Source organism: Urtica dioica, chromosome 9 (genome assembly GCF_054948205.1).
Source record: "Urtica dioica subsp. dioica isolate 48M chromosome 9, U.dioica_male_clone48M_v1_H2, whole genome shotgun sequence".
NCBI classification, from domain to species: Eukaryota; Viridiplantae; Streptophyta; class Magnoliopsida; order Rosales; family Urticaceae; genus Urtica; species Urtica dioica.
In genome coordinates, this window is record NC_142764.1 from 30,018,146 (window position 1) to 30,040,789 (window position 22,644).

At 37.9% G+C, this 22,644-nt stretch overlaps 3 protein-coding genes and 1 pseudogene across 9 annotated transcripts; all 4 read left to right on the forward strand.

Annotated features, from left to right (window-relative positions):
* The first annotated feature begins 1,119 nt into the window (after window positions 1–1,119).
* LOC149386765 (sister chromatid cohesion protein PDS5 homolog E-like) lies at window positions 1,120–5,433 on the forward strand. 5 transcript variants are annotated; one of them, XM_089625121.1, is made up of 7 exons: window positions 1,120–1,254; window positions 1,565–1,663; window positions 2,199–2,403; window positions 2,483–2,664; window positions 2,751–2,877; window positions 4,369–4,525; window positions 4,614–5,433. In XM_089625121.1, the coding sequence occupies exons 3-7, from the start codon at window positions 2,200–2,202 to the stop codon at window positions 4,628–4,630; spliced, it is 687 nt and encodes a 228-aa protein (XP_089481247.1). In that variant the 5' UTR covers window positions 1,120–1,254; window positions 1,565–1,663; window position 2,199; the 3' UTR covers window positions 4,631–5,433. The 5 variants fall into 5 exon arrangements, with proteins under 5 accessions (XP_089481247.1, XP_089481246.1, XP_089481243.1 ...); XM_089625120.1 differs by having other exon boundaries at window positions 4,624–5,433; XM_089625117.1 differs by having other exon boundaries at window positions 4,369–5,433.
* Window positions 5,434–7,631: 2,198 nt separating this feature from the next.
* Window positions 7,632–11,210, forward strand: LOC149386766 (factor of DNA methylation 1-like). 2 transcript variants are annotated; one of them, XM_089624888.1, is made up of 7 exons: window positions 7,632–7,685; window positions 8,480–9,434; window positions 9,789–9,970; window positions 10,114–10,203; window positions 10,268–10,555; window positions 10,643–10,858; window positions 10,967–11,210. In XM_089624888.1, the coding sequence occupies exons 2-7, from the start codon at window positions 8,528–8,530 to the stop codon at window positions 11,198–11,200; spliced, it is 1,917 nt and encodes a 638-aa protein (XP_089481014.1). In that variant the 5' UTR covers window positions 7,632–7,685; window positions 8,480–8,527; the 3' UTR covers window positions 11,201–11,210. The 2 variants fall into 2 exon arrangements, with proteins under 2 accessions (XP_089481014.1, XP_089481015.1); XM_089624889.1 differs by having other exon boundaries at window positions 7,660–7,685; window positions 8,504–9,434.
* Window positions 11,211–11,580: 370 nt separating this feature from the next.
* LOC149386767 (putative CCR4-associated factor 1 homolog 7 pseudogene) lies at window positions 11,581–12,945 on the forward strand (annotated as a pseudogene).
* A 5,028-nt stretch (window positions 12,946–17,973) lies between these two features.
* Window positions 17,974–22,434, forward strand: LOC149386768 (sister chromatid cohesion protein PDS5 homolog D-like). Of its 2 annotated transcripts, XM_089625956.1 has the most exons (14): window positions 17,974–18,015; window positions 18,131–18,288; window positions 19,044–19,247; window positions 19,328–19,509; window positions 19,609–19,735; window positions 19,805–20,005; window positions 20,097–20,732; window positions 20,843–20,916; window positions 21,009–21,060; window positions 21,151–21,237; window positions 21,327–21,397; window positions 21,484–21,570; window positions 21,685–21,783; window positions 21,871–22,434. In XM_089625956.1, the coding sequence occupies exons 2-14, from the start codon at window positions 18,184–18,186 to the stop codon at window positions 22,082–22,084; spliced, it is 2,139 nt and encodes a 712-aa protein (XP_089482082.1). In that variant the 5' UTR covers window positions 17,974–18,015; window positions 18,131–18,183; the 3' UTR covers window positions 22,085–22,434. The 2 variants fall into 2 exon arrangements, with proteins under 2 accessions (XP_089482082.1, XP_089482081.1); XM_089625955.1 differs by lacking the exon at window positions 17,974–18,015 and having other exon boundaries at window positions 18,053–18,288.
* The last annotated feature ends 210 nt before the right edge of the window (window positions 22,435–22,644 follow it).

A 22,644-nucleotide genomic window follows, 5' to 3' on the forward strand; every position in this document is an offset into this window, starting at 1 on the left:
GTTGTTGCAGTGGTTGTTGTTGTTGAGGTGGTTGTTGTTGTTGTTGTTCTTCTCGGGCACGTCGTCTTTGTCGGGTATCCTCTTGTTGCTCACGTTGTCGAGGTCGTGGAACTTGAGTTCGAGGCTGAGGTGGTGGCGGTGGGACGTCTTCTTCTTCATCCTCCTCCTCTTCGTCATCATGTTGTTCATTTGGATCTTGGGTTTCGTCGTCGTCTTCTTCTTCATTTGGATTTTGGGATTGATGATAATGTTCCTCGAACACTTGAAACTCTTGAAAAGCGGCTTCGGATGGCGGTATTTGTGCTTGATATGCTTGCTCGGGATCCATTTGAGGATAATATGGCATTTGTGTGTTTGGAATTTCGGTGAATTCCGTATTGTGGAAAGTAGGAGCAACATAATTTGGATCGAAAGAGTATTGGGTGTTTGGGTCGGGGGCGTTTTGAGACAAATGCAACCAATTTTCTTCAAAACGGTGCATTCGTTCACCTCGGGAAGCTCTTCCCATTCGACCTCCTCGGTTGTGGGATGATGATGCCATGAGAAAATGAAAGCTTTAGAGAGTAAAATTGAGAGAGTTTGAGAGAATTTGAGAGAGTTTGAGAGAGTTTGAGTGAAAGGTGTGAAGAAAATGAATGAAATGGGGGGGTATTTATAGATTTTAGAAATAAGTGGGAAAAAAAAAACAAAAAAAAAACCTCATTTTCGGCTCCAACGGCTAAAATCCAACGTTCATATTCAAACGGCTCTTTTTTTTCGGCCGTTGGATCTTTGATCCAACGGCCGAGATTAAAAAAAAAAAAAAAAAAAAAAAGCAACGGTCGCTAACGGGATCCGCGGATTCCGTTAGCTACAGTAACGGGACGGGACTCCCGTCCGTTAGGCTTAACGGGACCTCCCGTCCCGTTACCTTCATTACCGGTAGCGGGGATTCCGTCCCGTCCCGCTACCGGTAAGCCACGTTTAATAGGAGGTCATGATAATAAGAAATAAAAAATAAATAAAAAGTACATGGGGGCAGGTCTGCATGGGGGTATACGAGTCATTTCACGGTTTGCCGTGCAAACTCTTGCTCAGCACTCAAAAAACCAGAGACAAAAAGCGCCAAAGTATAAACCCACCTGGGAAAGAAAAAAAAAAAAATTGGTCGAAATCGTTTTCACATTTCTGTACGAAATTTAGGGTGTTTGAATGGGACAAAAAGCCAGGATAGGAAAAACCCAGGAGGAGTAAAGCACTAGAGACCAAAGAGCGGTAAGAACAAAATTTGAATTGCGAAAAAAAAAGGAAAAAAATCATATGATTTAAGACCCAAAAAGAAAAAAAAAACCCAATAAATGAATGGGTATCCGAAACTCCCATATATGTTAGAAATTTATCTTTGAATGCTTGATTCCTCGCTACTGATACCAAATATGCCGAGTTGTGATAGTTGTCAAAACCCATTGTTATTTCAGTGTTCTAGAAAGAAATCTCATTTTTCTGGTCTATAAATAGTGTCTGAATTCTGTGTATCGATTACCACAACAAACATTTACTTTCTTCTTGTGTTGTTTCGTTGCAGATATCTCTCAATCCACGGAAGGAAGAAAGAAGGAAAAGAAAGAAGAGAAAAGCATGGCTTTGTGCGCCGAAGAGAAGAGTCAGCTTCTCCATGTAACATGTAATGCTCTTTTCATTCACACTTTTCATTATCAAATATTATTTCGTGGGTTTCACATAATCAATATCCCATATAGATCTATTTATTGTTAAATGGAAGAAAAAAAAAAAAGAATCATGGACTGCCCTGGTTTTAATATTTTGATTTGCTAAACATTTTACTGTTTCATTGACTGCCCTGATTTTGATTATGGTGTCCTCAGATTCGGTTTTTTTTTTTTTTTTTTGTAAGATCAGTTTTTACTCGCTCCATCTTAGTTATGTTTCTGTGGTTTAAGATCAGCTAATTTTTATTTGTTTTGGGAAAATATTCATGTGGAAATTTGGGTACTAAATTCTTCCTAAAAATGAAATAAAGAAGACGCCTTTTGTATCCAAATGTTAAGGTCTATTTGATATTATATAGGATCCTAGACTTCAAAGTTCAATCAGATCTAATTTGGGTCTCGATATAGTATTTCTGGGTTTTGGGGGGAACATCTCAAAACTAAAAGCGCCTAATTTGCGGTGTTTCAAATATTTTTTTTGTGCATCAGAATGTGGAGTCTCTGCTGTTGGAGATACAGGAAACTCCGTTGCCGCCGCTTTTTGGACGCTCTGTTTCCTCCGATGAAGGTGCCGATAAGACCCGATCTCATGACTCATGAAGACATGGGTGTCAAGGCTTCTGTGTTTTCATGCCTCACGGAAATAACTCGTATCTCTGCACTGGACGCTCCTTTTTCTGACGAAAAGACCAAGGTATATTCTGTATTCTATAATACACAAAGCACGGAATCGATGAGTGTATGACTTCATTCATTTTGCTACGAATGTGCAGGAGATATTTGACTTGGGAATCGAGGTGCTAGATCGGCTATCATTGTCTGGGGGAAGAGCGTATCAGAAAGCCTTGTTTGCTCTGACTGTGATCGCCAAGGTCAAAGCAGCGATGCTTCTTCTGGATATCGAAGGAGACGCTTTGATTCTCGAGATGTTCAGCGTCTTCCTGAAACACGTTTGGTATGAGCTTCGCTTCACTAAATGGATGTTGGACTAAAAGCATGAAAAGTATGTCTTAAGATCTCTCTCATTGTCTCTCTTCTCAGGTCGGACCTTGTTCAAGACGTGCTTCCTTCCATGGCGATGATAATGACGCAGATTCTAGAAGAAAGCGACGAGATTCCCTCGGATCTTCTGAGCCTTCTTTTGTCTAGTGTCAGAGGAGAAGATCAGGTAAATAAAAATTGCCTAGTATTAGTATATAAAAAGAATTATAGCTTAGTAAGGAAATTTTATATAATCTGTATTATTATATAACTATCCTAATAATCAATATTCCTATCATCAATATAACTACCTAAACCATATGAACAAGATCTTCTTTCTTTTCCCCAACAATCAAGATCGATCATAAATGTAATCACTACTGCGGTTAAGTAGGGTAAAAGAAAACGAAACGGGCCCTAAAAGAAAACAACCCTAAAATCTTTTATCAATAGGGTTGATCGTATATACCTGCGAATCGTCGTCGTCGGTAATTTCTTTCGCCCATGCGAATCCTCGAGTCCCCTTGTTTCCTCCGATCACGAGTTTTCCGTCGCTCGTGTTGGCGACCATAAGAATTCCTCTCCAAATCACACCAACAAGGCATGAACCTACGTTCGAGGTGATAAACGGCGCGAAAGTAGCTTCAAAGGTGGCGTTGAAGACCATTCTGTCAATGGTGTTCTTGGACTCAGCTATATCTGTGTATACGAAAAGTAAGGTACGTCAAAATACAATTTCGGATAGACGGAAATAAAAGATTATGAAACAAAAAGATCGAACCTTTGAAGCGCACCACAAAGTCTTCTACGATCTGAAAGGCCAGATCTTTACCCTGTTTCTCGAACAGCCCAATGAACACCGCGTCTCTGGAGGTGTCCACGTGGCTATAGTCGTTGGAGATTAGGAGCTCAGTGGAAATGGCGGCGTGGGAGAACGTGCCGAGGTAGAAATCTCCGAGAGGATGTTCCCACTTACTTTTATTCACCGACATTGTTAGAGCTTCTGATAGAAAGGAATTCAAAGTTAGTAAGTCTGAGAGAGAGAGGTGTTAGAGAGAGAGAGAAAAAGACGGACCCAAAAACCCAGATATAACTTAGTCCAAGAACACCATTGATATTTATCTTCAAAGATTTACACAAAGATAAATCTGGGTTTTTGACGTACCTTACTTTTCGTATACACAGATATAGTTGAGTCCAAGAACACCATTGACAAAATGGTCTTCAACGCCGCCTTTGAAGCTACTTTCGCGCCGTTTATCACCTCGAACGTAGGTTCATGCCTTGTTGGTGTGATTTGGAGAGGAATTCTTATGGTCGCCAACACGAGCGACGGAAAACTCGCGATCGGAGGAAACAAGGGGACTCAAGGATTCGTATGGGCGAAAGAAATTACCGGCGACGACGATTCGCATGTATATACGATCAACCATATTGATAAAAGATTTTAGGGTTGTTTTCTTTTAGGGCTCGTTTCGTTTACCCTACTTAACTGCAGTAGTGATTACATTTATGATCGATCTTGATTGTTGGGGAAAAGAAAGAAGATCTTGTTCATATAGGGTTTAGGTAGTTATATTGATGATAAGAATATTGATTATTAGGATAGTTATATAATAATACAGATTATATAAGATTTCCTTACTAAGCTATAATTCTTTTTATACACTAATACTAGGCAATTATCCGGTCAATCATCACCCCGAACTTCTATACGAGGCGTTTGAAGGATCGAGACGGTTGCATCATAATTGCTTCTAAGCATTTTTGGAGCAAAATGAGCCCCAAAGAGGCGGTTGAACTCGCGATGAATTCGCCCCGAAGGGTACTGATAGGTACGTTAATCACGCGGAAAACTCCTATTTTCCCGATTAAATCCGAGCTTGTTCTCGAGTATTTGTGATGTTTTTGTGTGTTTTTGAGAGACTTGTAGGTTTTAGAGGCCAATGAGGTATTAAGGAGGTTAGAAGAGCATCATGTGAAGTAACGGAGCCATTTTGAGAAGATTCGAAGACTTTTCGCCAAGTTAGAGCAAAGAAGAAATACAACGTCCTCTTGTGAACAATTCTGAGAGTTTGAAGTAAAGATTTTGGATGATCCAATTCCATGATTGGATAGAGCTCTCTCTTAGCTTTCCAACGCATATTTATTTGCAAGAATCGGACATCGGAGCTAGGAGTTATGGCCGTTACAAAATCGGTGCGCGCGGCGCGACCCTAGGGGGTCGCGCCGCGAGGTTCCGAAAATCGCCGAAATCGATCTCCGAGCATGAAGCGCGGAACGCGAGGTCTTCCGGGATGTCAACCTCGCGGCGCGACCCTAGAACTGCGCGCCGCGAGGTCCGCCGAGACAAAAAAAGAGGAAACACGGATTTGGAGTCGATCTGAGCCGTCGGATGACTTTTAATTACCCAATATGCTCCGAAAATTAAGAGAAACCCAAGGATTTTGACCTAGGCCTATAAATACACCTCTCAATCTCTTGTTTAGGACTTTTGACACTTTTTCATTGTTTTTCTTAGTGTTTGAGAGAGATAGAGAGAAAGAGGAGAGCCGTTCTTCATCACTTCGCGCCAATTACAGTTTTCTTCTTCTCTTTTACTCTTGAACTCCCGTATTTTAGTATTCAATTTAGTTTTCAATTATGGTTTATACTTCTTTTTCTTTTATTTTATTTTTGTTTTCTCGCTACGCCATGAACTAATTCCATTAAGGACTATGACGTAGCGGGTATAGGATACGGTTATGGATATGATTTAATATATTGAAATTCAATTTCCATTCTCTATTGCTTTGCTTAATTCAAATTCGTTTTAATGCTTGATCGAGATTAGCTACCTTGTTCATGATTTTATACTTCAACTTGATGCTTGAGAAAGATTAGGTTGTTAGTGTTTTGGTTTGAATTACTATGATGCATGCCTAGGCTAGAGATAGTTAGGTTGTCATAGAATCGTGTGAATGCTCTTGATATGAATGCATGTTTTTGTTAGGGATTGAGATCGAGAGAAGATTTTCCTAGCTTTGACATAGGTTGTTAGATGCTCGAGAGAGATTTAGCAATATTATTCTGTGAGTGTGGTTAGCAAAGTGTAGTGATTTGATTATTGATTGTGCGTCAAATTTGTGAATCCAAACCGTTGAATAAACCCGTGAAACCTTGGTCCTTAGCCTCTCCTTTCTGCTTACAACTTTTATTTGAGTATTGTGTTATTTCATGGTTTTAAAACTTGTCAATAATTTGTGACATCTTTCCATCTCAGCTTAAGTTCAATTCGTGCTAGTTGATTTGTTTGTTAATTAAGCTTGTTCCTCGTGGGATCGACACTCGTACTTAATTCACTATATTACTTGAGCGACACGTGCACTTGCGCGCGTAAAAATCGCAACAAGTACTAGTTAATTTTGAACTTAATTAGTCCATTTAATTAAGACCATTTGGTCATTGTTTGATTTCATGTTCGTCTCTGTACATAGGGTATTGCCCAAGAACTGATTAAACAGGCTGTTGCAAAGGAGTTGGGAGACGAGGCAGATATCACGGACATTCGTAAGTTTTGGAATGAAGCCCAGTTTCCGGAGAACATGACAATTGTTGTGCTCTACGTTGACAATCCGCCGGCCGAACCACCTCAGCCGGTTCAGCTCCAATCATTCCGCGGAGGTCCACTTCCATCCCGGCTGAACCTCGATGCCTTAATCTGAATATCTTATCAGTTAATTTTACCCTTGCGCCCTTTATCACCTCGCACATGTTGGATGATGTTTAGGAAAAAGTGTTTGAAAATTTTAGAGGCTTGAGTATAAATTAGAGAGACAGGAGATAATTTCTTTAGTATAAGAGATAACTTTTTTATTTGGCTTAATTCAAAAGTGAAGATTACATCTCTATTTATACTAGTCCATGGAATTTTCTAGATAGAGTTATTCTAGAGAATTCTTTTAGATAATGACACAAAGAAAAAACAAGAATATTCTAGAATTTCTTACACCTAAAAGACTACACACATATCAAGAACATTCTAGACTACTTGACTACTTAAAACTAAAAAGCCCAAATACTAATATGACAAAGCCCAAAACATTAAAGATAAAATAGCCCAAAACACTAACCCAAACCAAGTTTATTATTTAAACATCCCTCCGTTAAACTTGATTTGTGACTCCAAGTATACTCTTTAACTTCATGAAAGTTTCCAACTTTAGTGGCTTACTAAAAATGTTGACAGCTTGATCTTGAGGCTTTACGTACTTCAACTTCACCTCTTTCTTCGATGCATTTTTCGTATGAAATGATAATGGGTATCGATGTGCTTACTCCTTTCATGAAAGACGAGATTCTTTGTCAAAGAAAGTGTTGATTTGCTATCAACACATACTCCATTGGATCATCTTATGGAATTTTTAAAATAATATCGATAATGTCAATAAATCAGATAAATTCTTGACGATCATGTAAATAAACTAGATAAATGAAATATAAAAGATAAAAAAATATTTAATCGAGGATAGTTTTATACTAACAAATATAAAAAATTCATATTTTTGGTTAATTTTGATCTAAAAGCATTGAGTAAGTCGTCGTAGTATAGGAATAATTCCATTTCAAAATGCAAACAAACCGCACCAGAACATGCTTTTTGTTCGGTCCAGGCCCAAACTGATTGGATCATTGGACTACGAACTGTTCGGCTTGATTGGAATGCGATAAGTAGCCTTGAAACGGTGCGTTTACGCTTGCGTGTCTGAAAGTAAAACGTCTTTTTATTTCAGCAACGAATTACTGATATCTAATCAGCTACGGTGTGGAGTATGTAAATCCTTCCTATATCGCTCAAACTAACGTTCTCTGCTTGTAATCCACCGCGTGATCACGTACACGTGTCCTCGTACGGACCTCGCCAAGAGTGCATATAGGGAATAGAAAGGTCTTGCCATTTCTGTCACTCTCTCGGCTCAGCAACCATTTTTTCGTGTCACTTTTGCTTCTTCGTCTGTAAGTCTCTTTCACTCTTCGGGATTATTTTTTTATCTCTCTTTTTTTTTTTTTTTTTTTTTTATATATATATATATACATATATTCCGTGAACGTTTACAGCGAGTTTTGTACGTATTCTATCTCGCACTGCTCAGCATTCTATCTCGCCATTTTCGAACTAATATTTTCTGTGTCTTTGTTGCGAAGAGCTTTAGAGAATCCTAGCTAGGGCTAATTATTTCTCATATTTGGTTCTCTTTTTCGGCCGAACTTTGTGCCTTTTCTACCACATTAGAGTTGACGATTTTTATTTTATTTTTTATTTACTTTTTTTTCTCTCTGTTTTCGTATCTGCTTGAATGAAAAAAGTTGTTGCTCTTAAGAAAAAGTATTTTTTGTGGTTTGCATGTGGAACGGAATATGTTGTGTAAAATATAAATTACATTGAAAATCGTAGGGCTTGTGATTTCTCATATTTGCTTCTATTTTCCGGACGAACCTTGTACTTCTCTACCACATTAGAGTTGATGATTTTTATTTATTTTATTTATTTTTTTTACTTTTCTCTGTTTTCGTAGCTGCTTGAATAAAAGAAGTTGTTGCATTTAAGAAAAAAAAAATACTTGTCGTTTTCATGTGGAAAGGATTACGTTCTGTAAAGAATACATTATAGTATAATACGTTGGTTTTGTATGTATTTACTGTTATCTTGTTCCACGTGTGGATGACTTTGCAAGTATATGCAATGATCTCTGGTGTGTCTGAGCGTGATTTATACATTTTTCGTGATCTTGATTTAATCTGTGGCTCAGAGTTTTCAGCTTGTTTGCTGGTAGAACTTTAGAACAAAACAATTTCCGATGGATCATAGTTCTTCGGATGAAGATTCGGATGTCAGCGAGTCCGAAATCCAGGAATACGCAGAGAAACCATATGAGCAACTGAAAGACGGGACGTTCAAAGTGAGAGGTCTCAACAACACTCTTCGGTGCCCATTTTGCGCCGGAAAGAAAAAGCAAGACTACAAGTACAAGGACTTGCTTCAACACGCCTCTGGAGTCGCTAAAGGCTCGGCCAACAGGAACGCGAAACAGAAAGCGAACCACCTTGCATTGTCGAAGTATCTCCAAGACTATCTCGCCAAAGAAGTCGACAGATCAGAGCTTCCGGTCAGTTCTAAGCCTCCGGTCCAGGCTGAGGAGAAGAGCGAAGAGCTCTATGTGTTGCCTTGGACGGGCATTATAGTCAACATAACGCGAAAAAAGGACGGCTCGGGATTCCCCGACTCTGCTCAATGGCTGAAAGAGTTTGCGAAGCACAAACCCTCCGAGGTTTTGACCTTTTGGAACGGAGCGGACCCGACTGCCGAGGCGATCGTCGTCTTTGGGGCGGATATGAACGCGTTCATAAACGGAGCCGAGTTCGAGAAAGGGTTTGAGAAAAACGGGTTCGGTAAAAAGGGTTGGATAAACGCGCAGAGAACGCGGCTCGGTCCGAATATTTTCGGTTGGTGCGCTCGCGAGGAAGATTACAAGTCCCCCGGGCCGATCGGAGAGTATCTTCGTGAGAAGGGAAAGTTGACGACGTTCTCTGAGATCGTCAAGGAAGCGAATCAGAGCCGAAACAGCGTGGTGGCTGAGCTTGCTGATCAGATTGATGCCAAGAATGAAGACCTCAAGACGCTCAAGTCCCAGTACAATGAGAAGGCTGTCTCGTTGAATAGGATACTCGAAGAGAAAGCTAGGTTGCACAAACAATTCATTGCAGGTCAATTCAGTCTCTTTTTCTGTGTAATTTTAATGTGTTTTATGAATTCAAGTCATGATGAGAAGTTACTAAAGAGGACATAAAATTAGGTAAAAGAAATAAATAAGTAGATTCGCATACAAGCTAGTTGGCTAGACCGATGAGAGTCTTACGAACTATCTACCAGTAGTTAATTAATGCATTATGTTAGGTCACATGAGATATTCACTTTCTGCAAAGTTTCATCTGGGATTCCTCTGTGGGGTGTTCTTCTGGTTAATTTAAAAATGCCAAATTGAAGGTTGTGTGGTTTATGATTATTCTTATTGTTTTCTGAATTATTTTATAATGGACAATCTCTTCTACTTTGATTAGATTCGAGGAGGTTGCAGGATATTGCACGCGATAATATCAAGAGGATTTTGGAGGAGCAAGATAAGCTAAGCTCTGAGTTGGAAAGCAAAAAGAAAAAAATTGATTCCTGGAGCAAAGAACTTAACAAGCGCGAAGCACAAACGGACCGCGAACGGGAAAAGCTGGAAGAGGAGAAAAAGAAGGTACGCAAATCTTGAAAATTTTCCCAGTTTATTATGTATCCAATGCACTGAGATGCAAATATTTTTTCATGTGTTCTTATGATTGGGTGTTCTGATCCTTAATTATCTGCGATTTTTATTCTTCTTTATTTAATTATCCCTAGAATGAGTCGACAAACAATTCGCTTGAGCTGGCTTCAGAGGAGCAGAAGAAAGCAGACGCGAACGTGTATAGGCTTGTCGAAGAACAGAAGGTAATTCATAATCACACCATTTTCTGTTCATTGGCTGAATAGCTCAACTTACTTTTTTTTTCAGAGGGAAAAAGATCAAGCTTTGAAGAAAATACTGAAGCTAGAGATGGAGTTGGATGCGAAGCAAAAGCTGGAGATGGAAATCGAAGAGATGAAAGGGAAGCTTGAAGTGATGAAGCATTTGGGGAACCAAGACGACGAAGCCGTTCAGGCAAAGATGAAAGAGATGAACGAATCGTTGGCCGATAAAATCGAAAGCCTCGAAGACTTGGAAGAGCTTAATAGCACTCTTCTGACCAAAGAGCGAGAGACCAACGACGAGCTCCAAGAAGCCCGCAAAGCCTTGATAGAGGTGAAACGCGTTCTCGTTTTCCTTTCTCATTCTTGTTTCAGTAGACAGAGAATGAACAATTTTTTTATTTTTTTTTTCCTGTTTTAGGGAGTGGAAGATTTACTGGTTGGTCGAGCGGATTACGGGATAAAAAGAATGGGAGAGATCGATTCGAAGCCGTTCTTTACGACTTGCAAGCAGCGATACTCTCCCGGGGAAGCAGATATTCATGCCACCACTTTGTGTTCTTCGTGGCAGGAAAAGCTGAAAGACACGAATTGGCATCCCTTTAAGATGGTGCGAATCGATGAAAACCGCCACGAGGTATAAAAATAATAATAATAGTAATACACGCGTTTGCTTTTTTCGATAGTTTCTGCTCTTTTCCGTTCTTGATTATTCATGCGATAAAAACTGCATCGGTGTATGAAGAAAATCCTGAACGAGGACGACGATGATCTGAAGAAACTGAAGGAGGAATGGGGCGTGGAGATTCACGACGCGGTTGTGACGGCACTGAAAGAGATCGAAGAGTTCAACCCCAGCGGACGATACAGTGTGAAAGCTCTCTGGAGCTTCAAGGACGGAAGACAAGCCACTCTCAAGGAATTCATTGCTTTTTGCTTGTCCACTATGAAGAAACTCAAGCGCAAGAGAGCCCGGTAAAAGAAGAAGAAGAAGACTACAGATCTTGGTTTTTTTTTATGTTCTTCTCTTCTCTGTTAATAATAAACTAACGCTAACTTTGTTGGTGACTGAAAAAATGAAAATCAAGAATCCAGACTTATATCTACGTAGATTATTATATAAGCGTGGATTTTTGTTTTAATTTTGTTTGCTTTTATTATGATTTTTAAATTGCATGAACGTTAAACACCACCACCGTGACAGATTTTAGAGCGCGAAATCATATCGAATAGGTTATATAATAATATCTTTCACCAAATCATTTCTATTTAATAATACTCGAAAATAGGTATCACGCACGCCCAAAAAAAACTAACGGACGATTCATTCACAATTAAAATGATTAATTAAGTTTTCAAAAATAAAATAAAATAAAATCGATAAATAAGTGTTTCGTATCAGCGAAGTGGAGAAAGGAGGGAAGGAAAATGAAGGGCAATCCAATCACAATCAATTAATCGGCACACCTTCCTTTCTTTCTCTGCTCTCTCTCTCTCTCTCTAAAACAGATAAATATATCGCTCGATTTCTAGGGTTTGGGCAGGAACAATGGCGGCGGTGGATATCCGCGAGGTTTGGGGCGAGAATCTGGAGTCGGAGTTCGAGATGATTAAGAAAATCGTGGAGGAATATCCGTACATAGCCATGGACACGGAGTTTCCGGGGAAGGTGTTGAAGCGACTCACCGGAAATTTCAAGAGCGCGACTGAACTCCATTACCAGGAGCTCAAGGACAACGTGGACCTGCTGCAACTCATCCAGCTCGGCCTCACCTTCTCCGACGACGACGGAAACCTCGCCACCGTCTCCGGCCGTCCCTCCGTCTGGCAGTTCAACTTCCGCGAGTTCGACGCCGACCGCCACATCTACGCCGCCGACTCGATCGACCTCCTCCGCCGCTCCGGCATCGATTTCCGCCGCAACAACGCCGAAGGAATCGACGCCTTCCGATTCGGCGAGCTCCTCATGTCCTCCGGGATCGTCCTCAACGACGCCGTGCGCTGGGTGACCTTCGACAGCGGCTTCGACTTCGGCTACCTCCTCAAGCTTCTCACGCGCCGGGACCTTCCGGCGACTCAGATCGGATTCTTCTCCCTCATCGACGCCTTCTTTCCGACGCTGTACGATCTGAAGCACATGATGAAGTTCGCGAACGGCATGTACGGCAGCCTCAACAAGCTCGCCGAGCGAGTCGGCGTCGAGCGAGTCGGCGTTTCCCACCAGGCCGGCTCCGACAGCCTCGTCACCTCCCGCGCCTTCCACAAGCTCCGAGACAAGTACTTCGCCGGCGACGTCGACAAGTACGCCGGCGTAATGTTCGGCCTCGGACTCGATGCCTGATTCGTCTCTGAATTCATTTTGTACAACTTCTTCTCATTTTTCTTCCTTGGTTTGTGATTGAAGACTAATTGATTTTACACATACATGCTCTTCATCATTTCCTTCATACATTTTTTCGATTTCGATGCATAGTTTGGTGTAGATGCGAGGATTGCCAATTATTCAGTCAATGAACACCAGATTCTGTATTCGATGTCAAAACTACGTGTCGTTTTGAGCTTTTCAATGTCGTTTTTCCTTGTAGGAGAATAATGAATTGAATATAGCATATGAGGTTAAAATAAGACTTGAGAGGGAGAAAATGCCAATCATTTGTATTTCAAATTATTGACATGGTACACATTTGTTCTGTTATTATATAAAACCTTTGATAAACCAAAAGTTCTTTTTGAGCCTAGATGGTAAAGCACTCTGTCACTCTTCGAATACGAATAAGAAGATGAGTTCGAGTTCGAGTTCGAGCCACTGTCAAAGAATTTGTAAGAAAAATAAAGTTGTTCCGAAAAAGTTTGGAATAAAAATCCAACATTCTTGCCCCAAGGAAAAAATTGACATAAAATTATTTTAACAAATGTCTCTTTCATAGTAATAACTCACTTGTACACATGGAGGAAAAATCCTTTGTGCCACATTGACTCACCTTTTCTCATTTTTAGGTGACGAGCGATTGGAAACTGACTTTTCAACAAGGCTAGAGCTTCAAATACGATGAGTCCACAACCATTCGGTTAACTTGTGGTCATAATGTCCGACTTTAGATCTCGTCAAGTGCATCCTAACTGTTAATTAATTTTTTGGCATTAACAACTTTTACATAATTAGTTCATGCGTTCAAATTAACAACTTGGTAGTTCTTGACTAAAAATGTGCAACACGGGAGTAGACACATCAAGATTAATTCACATAATAGAAATTATGAGTCAATTGTAGACTTTGATATTAGTATATAATCCGAAGCTACTAACATATGTTTCTAAATTTTTTATTAAAAAAAAAAAAGTTTCTAAATGCATGTACTCACAGCAAAAATAATAACAATAAAAAGTGTTAAGTATCCAGTTTTGTAGAAGCTCAATACGTCTATTGTTTACTCGTACATATTATTTTGTGATAGTGTTTTCTTTTTATTTATTGTCATGATAGAAATTAATTATTTAATCTGCAACATTCTTTTGTATAGTCATTTATCTCTAAGCATAAAAAAAATTCCAACATCGTCATTGGGTCTGTATTTTCCATGTAAGTTTTATGTATCTAATCGGATGAATTAATATAGTCAAAATTCAAGTACACAAATGTTGATTAAAGGAATAGAATGTGAGTAATATTATTGCATTGCATAGGTTATGTGTTTTGTGTTTGTTCTTTCAAACAACTAAAAATACGGCCAAAATTATAATTTTATGGGAAAATTTCAAAAACCTTAAACGTGAATTTGAGATGGCCTAAGAGTTTACAACCATATTAGTTACAAATTGATACGAGAGAGTTCTGAACAAATTCAAGCCAATGCACTGTTCGTGATCACGCGGATAAAACGAGAGTGATCTCCCTTTTGTTTTGCCTCATGAAATTATGATTTAGGAACGAGTTCGTCATCTTTTGGTTCTCGCCCATCATACTATGTGCCTTAACCGTATCAATAAGTGAATTTCATAATTAAGCATTTCGAGTTTATTACTCCATCTAGATATCTTCCACTATAATTTATTTTAAAAATATTTTGATTTAAAATTTATGCCTTGATTAAAAAATAACGTTTTTCTTAAGTAGTGAACCATCATCAGAATGATTTATTAATACCATTGTACCATAATGTATAGTTACACACCATGTCAACCACACAAGGGGAATTTGATCTATTTTATTTTCTTATGATTTGATTCATTTTTTTTTGTTATTGAAATTGTGAGACTCTTTTGATATGTCTAACGTCCAGAAGCCTTCAACAAATTCTAAAATATATCGGTTTCAAAACGATCGCTTAAAATGAAAAGAAAAGTTATAGTTATGGTTAAGATCTTAGAATATAACCTAATTCATTGATTTTATGATTATTATAGTATTTACTAATTAATTTATTCTAGAATGTTATACTCCCTTTAAAAACAAATATGAATGCGTATAAGGCGTCTTATATACACGATATTTGATAGTTTTATAGAATATTTTAGACCGACACGCATGCATGTACATCAAAATAAAAACCCTAGAGATTTTGAAAGTGTATAAAACACGCTAACATATAGGCGCATGCGCCGCTCGCATAACTCTTATTACTTCGAAATCAAGCAATGAATGCTTCTAGAAGATTCTATCTCGACACGTATTCATACATATCAACAACAACAAACCCTATTTCTTCAATTGCATATAAATATGTGCCTCTCGCATAACCCTCAATCACTTCAAATCGAATATTGATCTTTCATATTCGAAGCATGTGTCTTTTCATCTATTCCTCGTCTCTTTTGATTTTTCGTGGCCTCGAAAATCTTCTAAAACGTTTCTTTCTATGTCTTCATGGCCTCGTATTCATGACCTACATATTCCCTTTCAATATCTTATCGGCCTAAAAAAATATTCATCTTAATTTCCCCTTCCGATCTCTTTTTCACCTTCACCAAATTCCATAGAAACCCAAAAAATCACCCTTCAAAATCATTCAAAAAAATTATCTTAGCTTTACTCCTCGTTATTATAATTTTATATATGATTTATTACTATTAATCCTAAAACTTTTTTCACACAATTTCATTTTCTCTTCCAACCGCGTTTTGTTGTTAAAATCTTTATTTTTCTGTCTGCTTTCTTGACCAAAAATTATTATTAGATCTATATTATTTATTCAGCCTGATAAATTCGTTTTCACCGAGTTTGATGCACGAGGTAAACGATCATCATCCCCTTTATTTATTAAATTGATTTATGTTATTTTATGTATTTCTATAATGTAATTATCTCTCTTTGTTTGAACCTTGATTAAATAGTTTTATTTATTTTTGTTGCTTTTACGTTTATTTATTTATATTATATGTCAAATGGTATCAAATGCTATATTTTCTCACAAAAAAGAATTATAAACTAGACTTTTGAATGATATATATATATATATGTGTGTGTGTGTGTGTGTGTGTGTGTGTATATATAATGAGGGATTGTTATTATTACCATTTTGTAGCTGATTTCATATCATATGAAAAATATGTATTTTGTCATATAATTAGATATATATATATATATATATATATATATATATATATATATATATATATATACACATAAACACTTAGTAAATATATGTTTATTGTTATCCATATGATTCTGGAATTCGTGTTTAAGATCGAGGGTTTTAAAATATTTCCCCATTTTTGTTGGTCATTAGCTAGTACATTTTTTTTAATGAATTTTAGCTAAGATCTTCGACAAAAATATGCATTAATTGAAAGAAAAAAAATATTGTCTTACTATTTTTTCCCTTCTTCTTCAAAGTACTCGTAGCGGAAACGATAAGGATATTATCAATTCCGGAAGAAAATATAAGCACACATTAATTCACTCGATTATTTGACGAAAGATCGGTGTTTCAGAAATAATATATGTAATTAATGTGTATTGTGACAGGTCAAACTATAATTTTGATTACGAGGAGGTAAAATATTCCGTTGATCATCATGGACCACGGTGGTGAATGGATGCTTGTAAGTAGATCTTCCGGTTCCAATCACTTATGCATCTAATATATTCTTAAGAGGTAGAGTATTAATTATCTCTTTGAATATTATTTAGACAGTATGTGTTTTGAATTTTAAAATGATTTTTTATTTAGTTATTTAATATATATTCGCCAGACGATTTGTGTTTGTATTAGTTTATATGTTTCCATTGTTAATAGTATGATGTAATTCATGTGTTTGATTCCCACACATTAAATTAGATATCAGAAAAAGAAAAGAATAACAGCACATAATTGATAGTACATTGATGAGTCATGTATGTGTATAAATACTTTCCAACACTTTGTTACATTGCACTTTGACTGGAATAGATCTTATTAATCACCTATGAACGGTAAATTTTAAATTGGGAAATCATTGATTAGATACCATTTTTTACCTACTATTCAATTTGCAACAAATAACCCAAGTGTTTTTTTTTTTTTTTTTTTTTTTTTTTTTTTTTTCACCTTGAATTTGATTCACTTATCAATTTATAAAACATCTATACACATCGTGAAAAATTCCATGTGTTATTCATGATAAACATTTAATTTTCAGTGCAAAATGAATTAAGATAGTTGATCAATTAATTTACTAATAATAAAATTCCCGAAAAACGACGCTGAATTATTGATATGACCTTGAAGTGATAGGCTACGCAGCTTCAACGGAATTTGGCTCATCCTTCTTGGACTATTTTCATCCTCTCAAGACGAGGCTTGCTTCGTCGTTGGCTTCAAAATTTACGATTTGAACCAGGTGGTTCAGAGTTCATAATGAAACGGTCATTCACTGAATCAGTTGGTTCTCGTGGAGCATCATGATCCATATTATATTCGGAAATGTGGCTTATGCCACATCATACGGAGTTCACTACTTCGTCGTTGTCGTCGTGATTGATGTCCTCTTTTCTCATTTGAAGAGTATCACTACCCTCGGTGACTATCGTCTCTCCCGCTGTAAGTATAACATATTTACATTTGTATCCAACTAAAAAATATTTATATCCACGATGTTTGATTAATATCATTGCTAAAAGAGTTATGGTAAAAAATTTCGAATTCATATCTTAATATGTCAAAGCCCATTGGTGATTTCAATTTCAAGATATATATATATATATATATATATATATATATATATATATATATTATTTGAAGTAAATGGAAAACTTAAGAAGTTCAGAAATCTCTATCACATTATAATTTAGATACATGATTTCAAGATATATATTTCATTGGAATACAATAATGGCCAATAGGAGGTCGTAATAATAAGAAATAGAAAATAAATAAAAAGTACAGGGGGGGGTATACGAGTCATTTCACGGTTTGCCGTGCAAACTCTTGCTCAGCACTCAAAAAACCAGAGACAAAAGCGCCAAAGTATAAACCCACCGGGAAAGAAAAAAAAAAAAAAAAAATTGGTCGAAATTGTTTTCACATTTCTGTACGAAATTTAGGGTGTTTGAATGGGACAAAAAGCCAGGATAGGAAAAACCCAGGAGGAGTAAAGCACTAGAGAGTAGAGACCAAAGAGCGGTAAGAACAAAATTTGAATTGCGAAAAAAAAGGAAAAAAATCATATGATTTAAGACCCCAAAAAAAAAAAAAAAACCCAATAAATGAATGGGTATCCGAAACTCCCATATATGTTAGAAATTTATCTTTGAATGCTTAATTCCTCGCTACTGATACCAAATATGCCGAGTTGTGATAGTTGTCAAAACCCATTGTTATTTCAGTGTTCTAGAAAGAAATCTCATTTTTCTGGTCTATAAATAGTGTCTGAATTCTGTGTATCGATTACCACAACAAACATTTACTTTCTTCGTGTTGTTTCGTTGCAGATATCTCTCAATCCACGGAAGGAAGAAAGAAGGAAAAGAAAGAAGAGAAAAGCATGGCTTTGTGCGCCGAAGAGAAGAGTCAGAGACTCATTAACGCTGGGAATGAGCTTCAAAGCTCTTCTTCTCTTCAAACTGAAGTGCTTCTCCAATGTCTCGATGTAATGCTCTTTTCCTTCACACTTTTCATTATCAAATATTATTTTGTGGGTTTGTTCTGCTCTGTTGATGATTTCATATGTTGGTGTGATGGTTTTGTTCTCATGGGCTTTAATTTCACATAGGTTTTTTTTTGCTTTTGTTGATTGTTATTTTGTGGGTTTCTGTTATTTATTTATTGAATCTGTGCTCATTTGATGGGATGTTTTAATCAATGAAAAGTGGTTCCACATAATCAATATCCCATATAGATCTATGTATTGCTAAATGGAAAAAAAAAAAAAAAAATCATGGATTGCCCCGGTTTTAATATTTTGATTTGCTAAACATTTTACTGTTTTGTTTGAGATCATTGAATGTTGATTTTGATTTTGGTGTCCTCAGATTCGTTTCTTTTGTAAGATCAGTTTTTACTCACTCCATCTCAGTTATGTTTCTGTGGTTTAAGATCAGGTTTTTTTTTTTTTTTTTTGGGGGGGGGGGGGGGGGGGGGGGTGGGGGGGAAGATATTCATGTGGAAATTTGAGTACTAAATTCTTCCTAAAGAGGAAATAAAGAAGACGCCTTTTGTATCCAATTGTCAAGGTCTATTTGATATTATATCCTAGACTTCAAAGTTCAATCAGATCTAATTTGGGTTCCGATATAGTATTTCTGGGTTTTGGGGGGAACATCTCAAAATCAAAAGAAAAAAGGTCCAAAGTTCATAGATTTAAAAGCCCCTAATTTGCGATGTTTTAAATATTTTTTTTATCAGAATGTGGAGTCTTTGCTGTTGGAGATCCAGCAAACTCCGTTGACGCCGCTTTTGGACGCTCTGTTACCTCCGATGAAGGCTCTGATAAGACCCGATCTCATGACTCATCAAGACATGGGTGTCAAGGCTTCTGTGTTTTCATGCCTCATGGAAGTAACTCGTATCTCTGCACCGGACGCTCCTTTTTCCGACGAAAAGACCAAGGTATATTCTATATTCTCTAACACAAAAACGCACAGAATCCATGAGTATACGACTTCATTCATTTCGCTACGAATGTGCAGGAGATATTTGAGTTGGGAATCGAGGTGCTAGATCGGCTATCATTGTCTGAGGGAAGAGCGTATCAGAAAGCCGTGTCTGCTCTGACTGTGATCGCCAAGGTCAAAGCAGCGATACTTCTTTTGGATATCGAAGGAGACGCTTTGATTCTCGAGATGTTCAGCGTCTTCCTGAAACACGTTCGGTATGAGCTTCGCTTCACTACATGAATGTTGGACAGTTTTTAGGGTTTTAAAGCATGAAAAGTATGTCTTAAGATCTCTCTCTTTGTCTCTCTTCTCAGGTCGGACCATGTTCAAGACGTGTTTCCTTCCATGGTGATGATAATGACGCAGGTTCTAGAAGAAAGCGACGAGATTCCCTCGGATCTTCTGAGCCTTCTTTTGTCTAGTGTCAGAAGAGAAAATCAGGTAAATAAAAATCACATATTTTTCGAAGTATGAAATTATCTCATTCGTCGATCTCGTTCCATGTTTCAGGAGACATCGCCGATGACTCTGAGATTGGGAGAGACTGTTATCGCCGAGTGTGGTGGTACACTTCAAGGTTATATCGCAGATGCCGTGAGAAAAGGCGATATGAATCTCGGTGACTACAGCGAAGTAGTGAGCTTCGTAAACCGTGGGGAACGCCATGGGGCCGAAGTTGACATTGCTCGCGATGCTCCAAAGGAGATTTCGGTGCGTTCAAAACCCTTTTCGGTTATGAATTCTTCTTAGAAACTTTTTTCTTTGTTGGCATTTTTCTGAATCGAAATTTGTTCTTTTGAAGATCAACGATCAAGCTGATTCCGGGCGCGTCACTTTCATTATGGACTCTGAACTACCCGGTTCAAGACGTTCTTCTGAAGGCAGAGACGGAGTGGCTTATCGGGAGGAGATGGGAAAGTTCGAGATCGATGAACCTGATTGCGTGGATGCTGCGCAGCCTGTTTCATCTCCACCGTTGATCGAGCGAGACGATCCAAAAAAGAGCAGTCCGAATCTCACGGAGACTTTAGGGACGAGGCATTCAGGAAAACCCGAGGAAGGCCAAGCCGGAGAGTCTCTTCCTCCGAAACGGGGACGGAAACCGAATTCCCTGATGAATCCCGAGGAGGGCTACGACAGTCCTCTCATAGGCTTCGTCAAAGGCGGGTCCCGATCGGTTCGTCAAAGGAAGCTTGCCAAGCCATCAACACAGCCCAAAATGCGTATCCAAAAGAGAAAGGCTAGCGAGTTGGGTCAAGATGACGATACTCAGAAGAAGACTCCAAAGTCTTTAGTCCTCAAACTGAAGAACAAAGAGACAGCTTCTGAGTCTGCGCATACAAAGGCCAAAGTCAAGTCAGAGGCTTTGGACGTCGCTGAGGATCGCTCTGGCGTTAAAAGTGGCAGGAAAGCAGAAAAGGGTGCTTCCAAAAAAAGGGTATTTTTTTTTTCCTAGTCAGCTTTTTTTTCCATGTAAAATCTGTGAGATTTTTTTTTCTTAAATTTTATTTTCTTCGTGCAATGATATTATATTTGCTCTATATTCAGAAAATTGGATCACTCGAGGCGGACTATGCATTAGTTGGCCAAAGGATAACAGTCTTGTGGCCACTGGATAAAGTGTGAGTGTTTCGTAATTGCTTTTGATTCTGTGTGTAATTTGAGTCTTTCTTGTTGCTTTGTTCTTTACACAGTTCTTGTTTAAACTATTCAGGTTCTATGACGGCACTGTCAAGTCTTACGACCCGGATAAGAAGAAGCACCATGTGAGTCCACTCATTCATCTTTTTTTCTTCCTTTTAGTTTTTTGGTGTGATTCTAAACACTTAGGCCATTTTCGGAGTTGTTCTTTACAGGTACAATATGATGATGGTGATAAAGAGTTTCTGAACCTCAAGAAGCAGCAATGGGAGCTGTGTGAAACCAAGCCTTTGGACTCAGAAGTGGGTGTGATATTCCTTGGATTTCCATTACTGTTTATATTCTATACTGCCGATATATAATTCCGATTGTGTTAATAATTTGCTTGCAGGATCAAAAGGCGAAGAAAAATCCCAAAAAACAAGTGAAAGAAGAGACGACTAAATATTCCTCGGAAGAAAGGTTTTTTTTTTTTTTTTTTACTTGAGAAGTTACTTTTCCCTATTATTTCGCTATTGGTTCGATAACATAATTCAAATGAATTTCAGGGATTCACGAAGAACAAGTTCAGCTCGGGGAAAGCAAAGCAAGAAGCCGAATCAAGCAAAAGAACCTAAGTCAGCTGAGTCGGGGAGGTTAGTTTATCAGAGCTCTGATGATTGCTTGACCAAGAAGACACAAATTATGCATTTGTGGTTTTTACATTGTATTATTTATTTTATTTTTTGGTTAACATTTTACTTTTTCAGGAGTCAACCAAGGACAAGCCGGAAAACAAAGTCTTCAGTGGGTAAAAAAGTAAAAACTTCGACCGAGCCAAAGCAAGAAAAGGCTGATTCTTCCGAAAGGTCAGTTCAGTTCATTGACCCCGAAACGTTCGAGCAACATATGCTTTTTTTTTCTCTCGCTTATACACTAGTCCTAAACATTCTCAGGTACCCTGAAATGGAGACCGAAGAGGAGATTAAGCTGAACAAGCTAGAGCAAGAAAAGACCGGCTCTTCTCCTGAGGCCGAGAGGATCGAGAAGCCAGCTGTCAGAGCCGCAGCGAACGATGATGAGTCGCAGCAAAAGGAAAGTGTGAGTGCAAAGATCAAGAAACTGAAGATGTCTTATTCCGAGCCGAAGAAGAAAGCCGGTGGGAAGTGATGGTCCTCCAATCGTTTTACGACACATCATCAAGTGTCATAATATACTTGGATGATGTGTTGTAAAATATTTGAGGGACTAGAGAAAGACACGGAGGATTTCAAGTTTCAACACACATTTTGCAGTTTAGTAGAGTTTTTGTTTAGTTGGTTAGTTCACACATGGGAACCTGAATATATATATATTCACACAGATTCATTATTGGGAATTGGTTTCACTGTCATTCATTCCCATCAAGGTTTCCCAAATTAGAACATGTCCACTTTTGTCATTTTTTTGATGCAATACTGTAGTCAGATCATTTAAGTCATTCATTAATGTTATTTGCTTAATTATGACCCAGTTATTTTTCTCCTTGTGTTCATATTATTATGACTAGCATCATGTTAATATAGATATTAGAAACCTATCTTGAGCACTTGACACAACAGTCCTCGAACTTCTTAACTTTTAAGATTTATTCTTTACATTTTTAAGTTTTCTAGTTCCATCCTTGAACTTTTGAATCTTAATGATTTTAAGCATCCTTAAATTAAAAAAATTCTAACTCCACCACCAAA

Excerpts from the sequence above, each read along its gene's own strand:
- LOC149386765 (XM_089625117.1), top strand. The coding sequence starts at position 2,200 with ATGTGGAGTCTCTGCTGTTGGAGATACAGGAAACTCCGTTGCCGCCGC. Across the intron at positions 2,404-2,482 it reads TTTCTGACGAAAAGACCAAG|GAGATATTTGACTTGGGAAT; the intron begins GTATATTCTGTA and ends ACGAATGTGCAG. Across the intron at positions 2,878-4,368 it reads GTGTCAGAGGAGAAGATCAG|GCAATTATCCGGTCAATCAT; the intron begins GTAAATAAAAAT and ends CACTAATACTAG.
- LOC149386766 (XM_089624888.1), top strand. The coding sequence starts at position 8,528 with ATGGATCATAGTTCTTCGGATGAAGATTCGGATGTCAGCGAGTCCGAA. Across the intron at positions 10,204-10,267 it reads GGCTTGTCGAAGAACAGAAG|AGGGAAAAAGATCAAGCTTT; the intron begins GTAATTCATAAT and ends TTTTTTTTTCAG. Across the intron at positions 10,859-10,966 it reads TCGATGAAAACCGCCACGAG|AAAATCCTGAACGAGGACGA; the intron begins GTATAAAAATAA and ends CGGTGTATGAAG.
- LOC149386768 (XM_089625956.1), top strand. The coding sequence starts at position 18,184 with ATGGCTTTGTGCGCCGAAGAGAAGAGTCAGAGACTCATTAACGCTGGG. Across the intron at positions 20,006-20,096 it reads ATGCTCCAAAGGAGATTTCG|ATCAACGATCAAGCTGATTC; the intron begins GTGCGTTCAAAA and ends GTTCTTTTGAAG. Across the intron at positions 21,061-21,150 it reads CGGATAAGAAGAAGCACCAT|GTACAATATGATGATGGTGA; the intron begins GTGAGTCCACTC and ends TGTTCTTTACAG.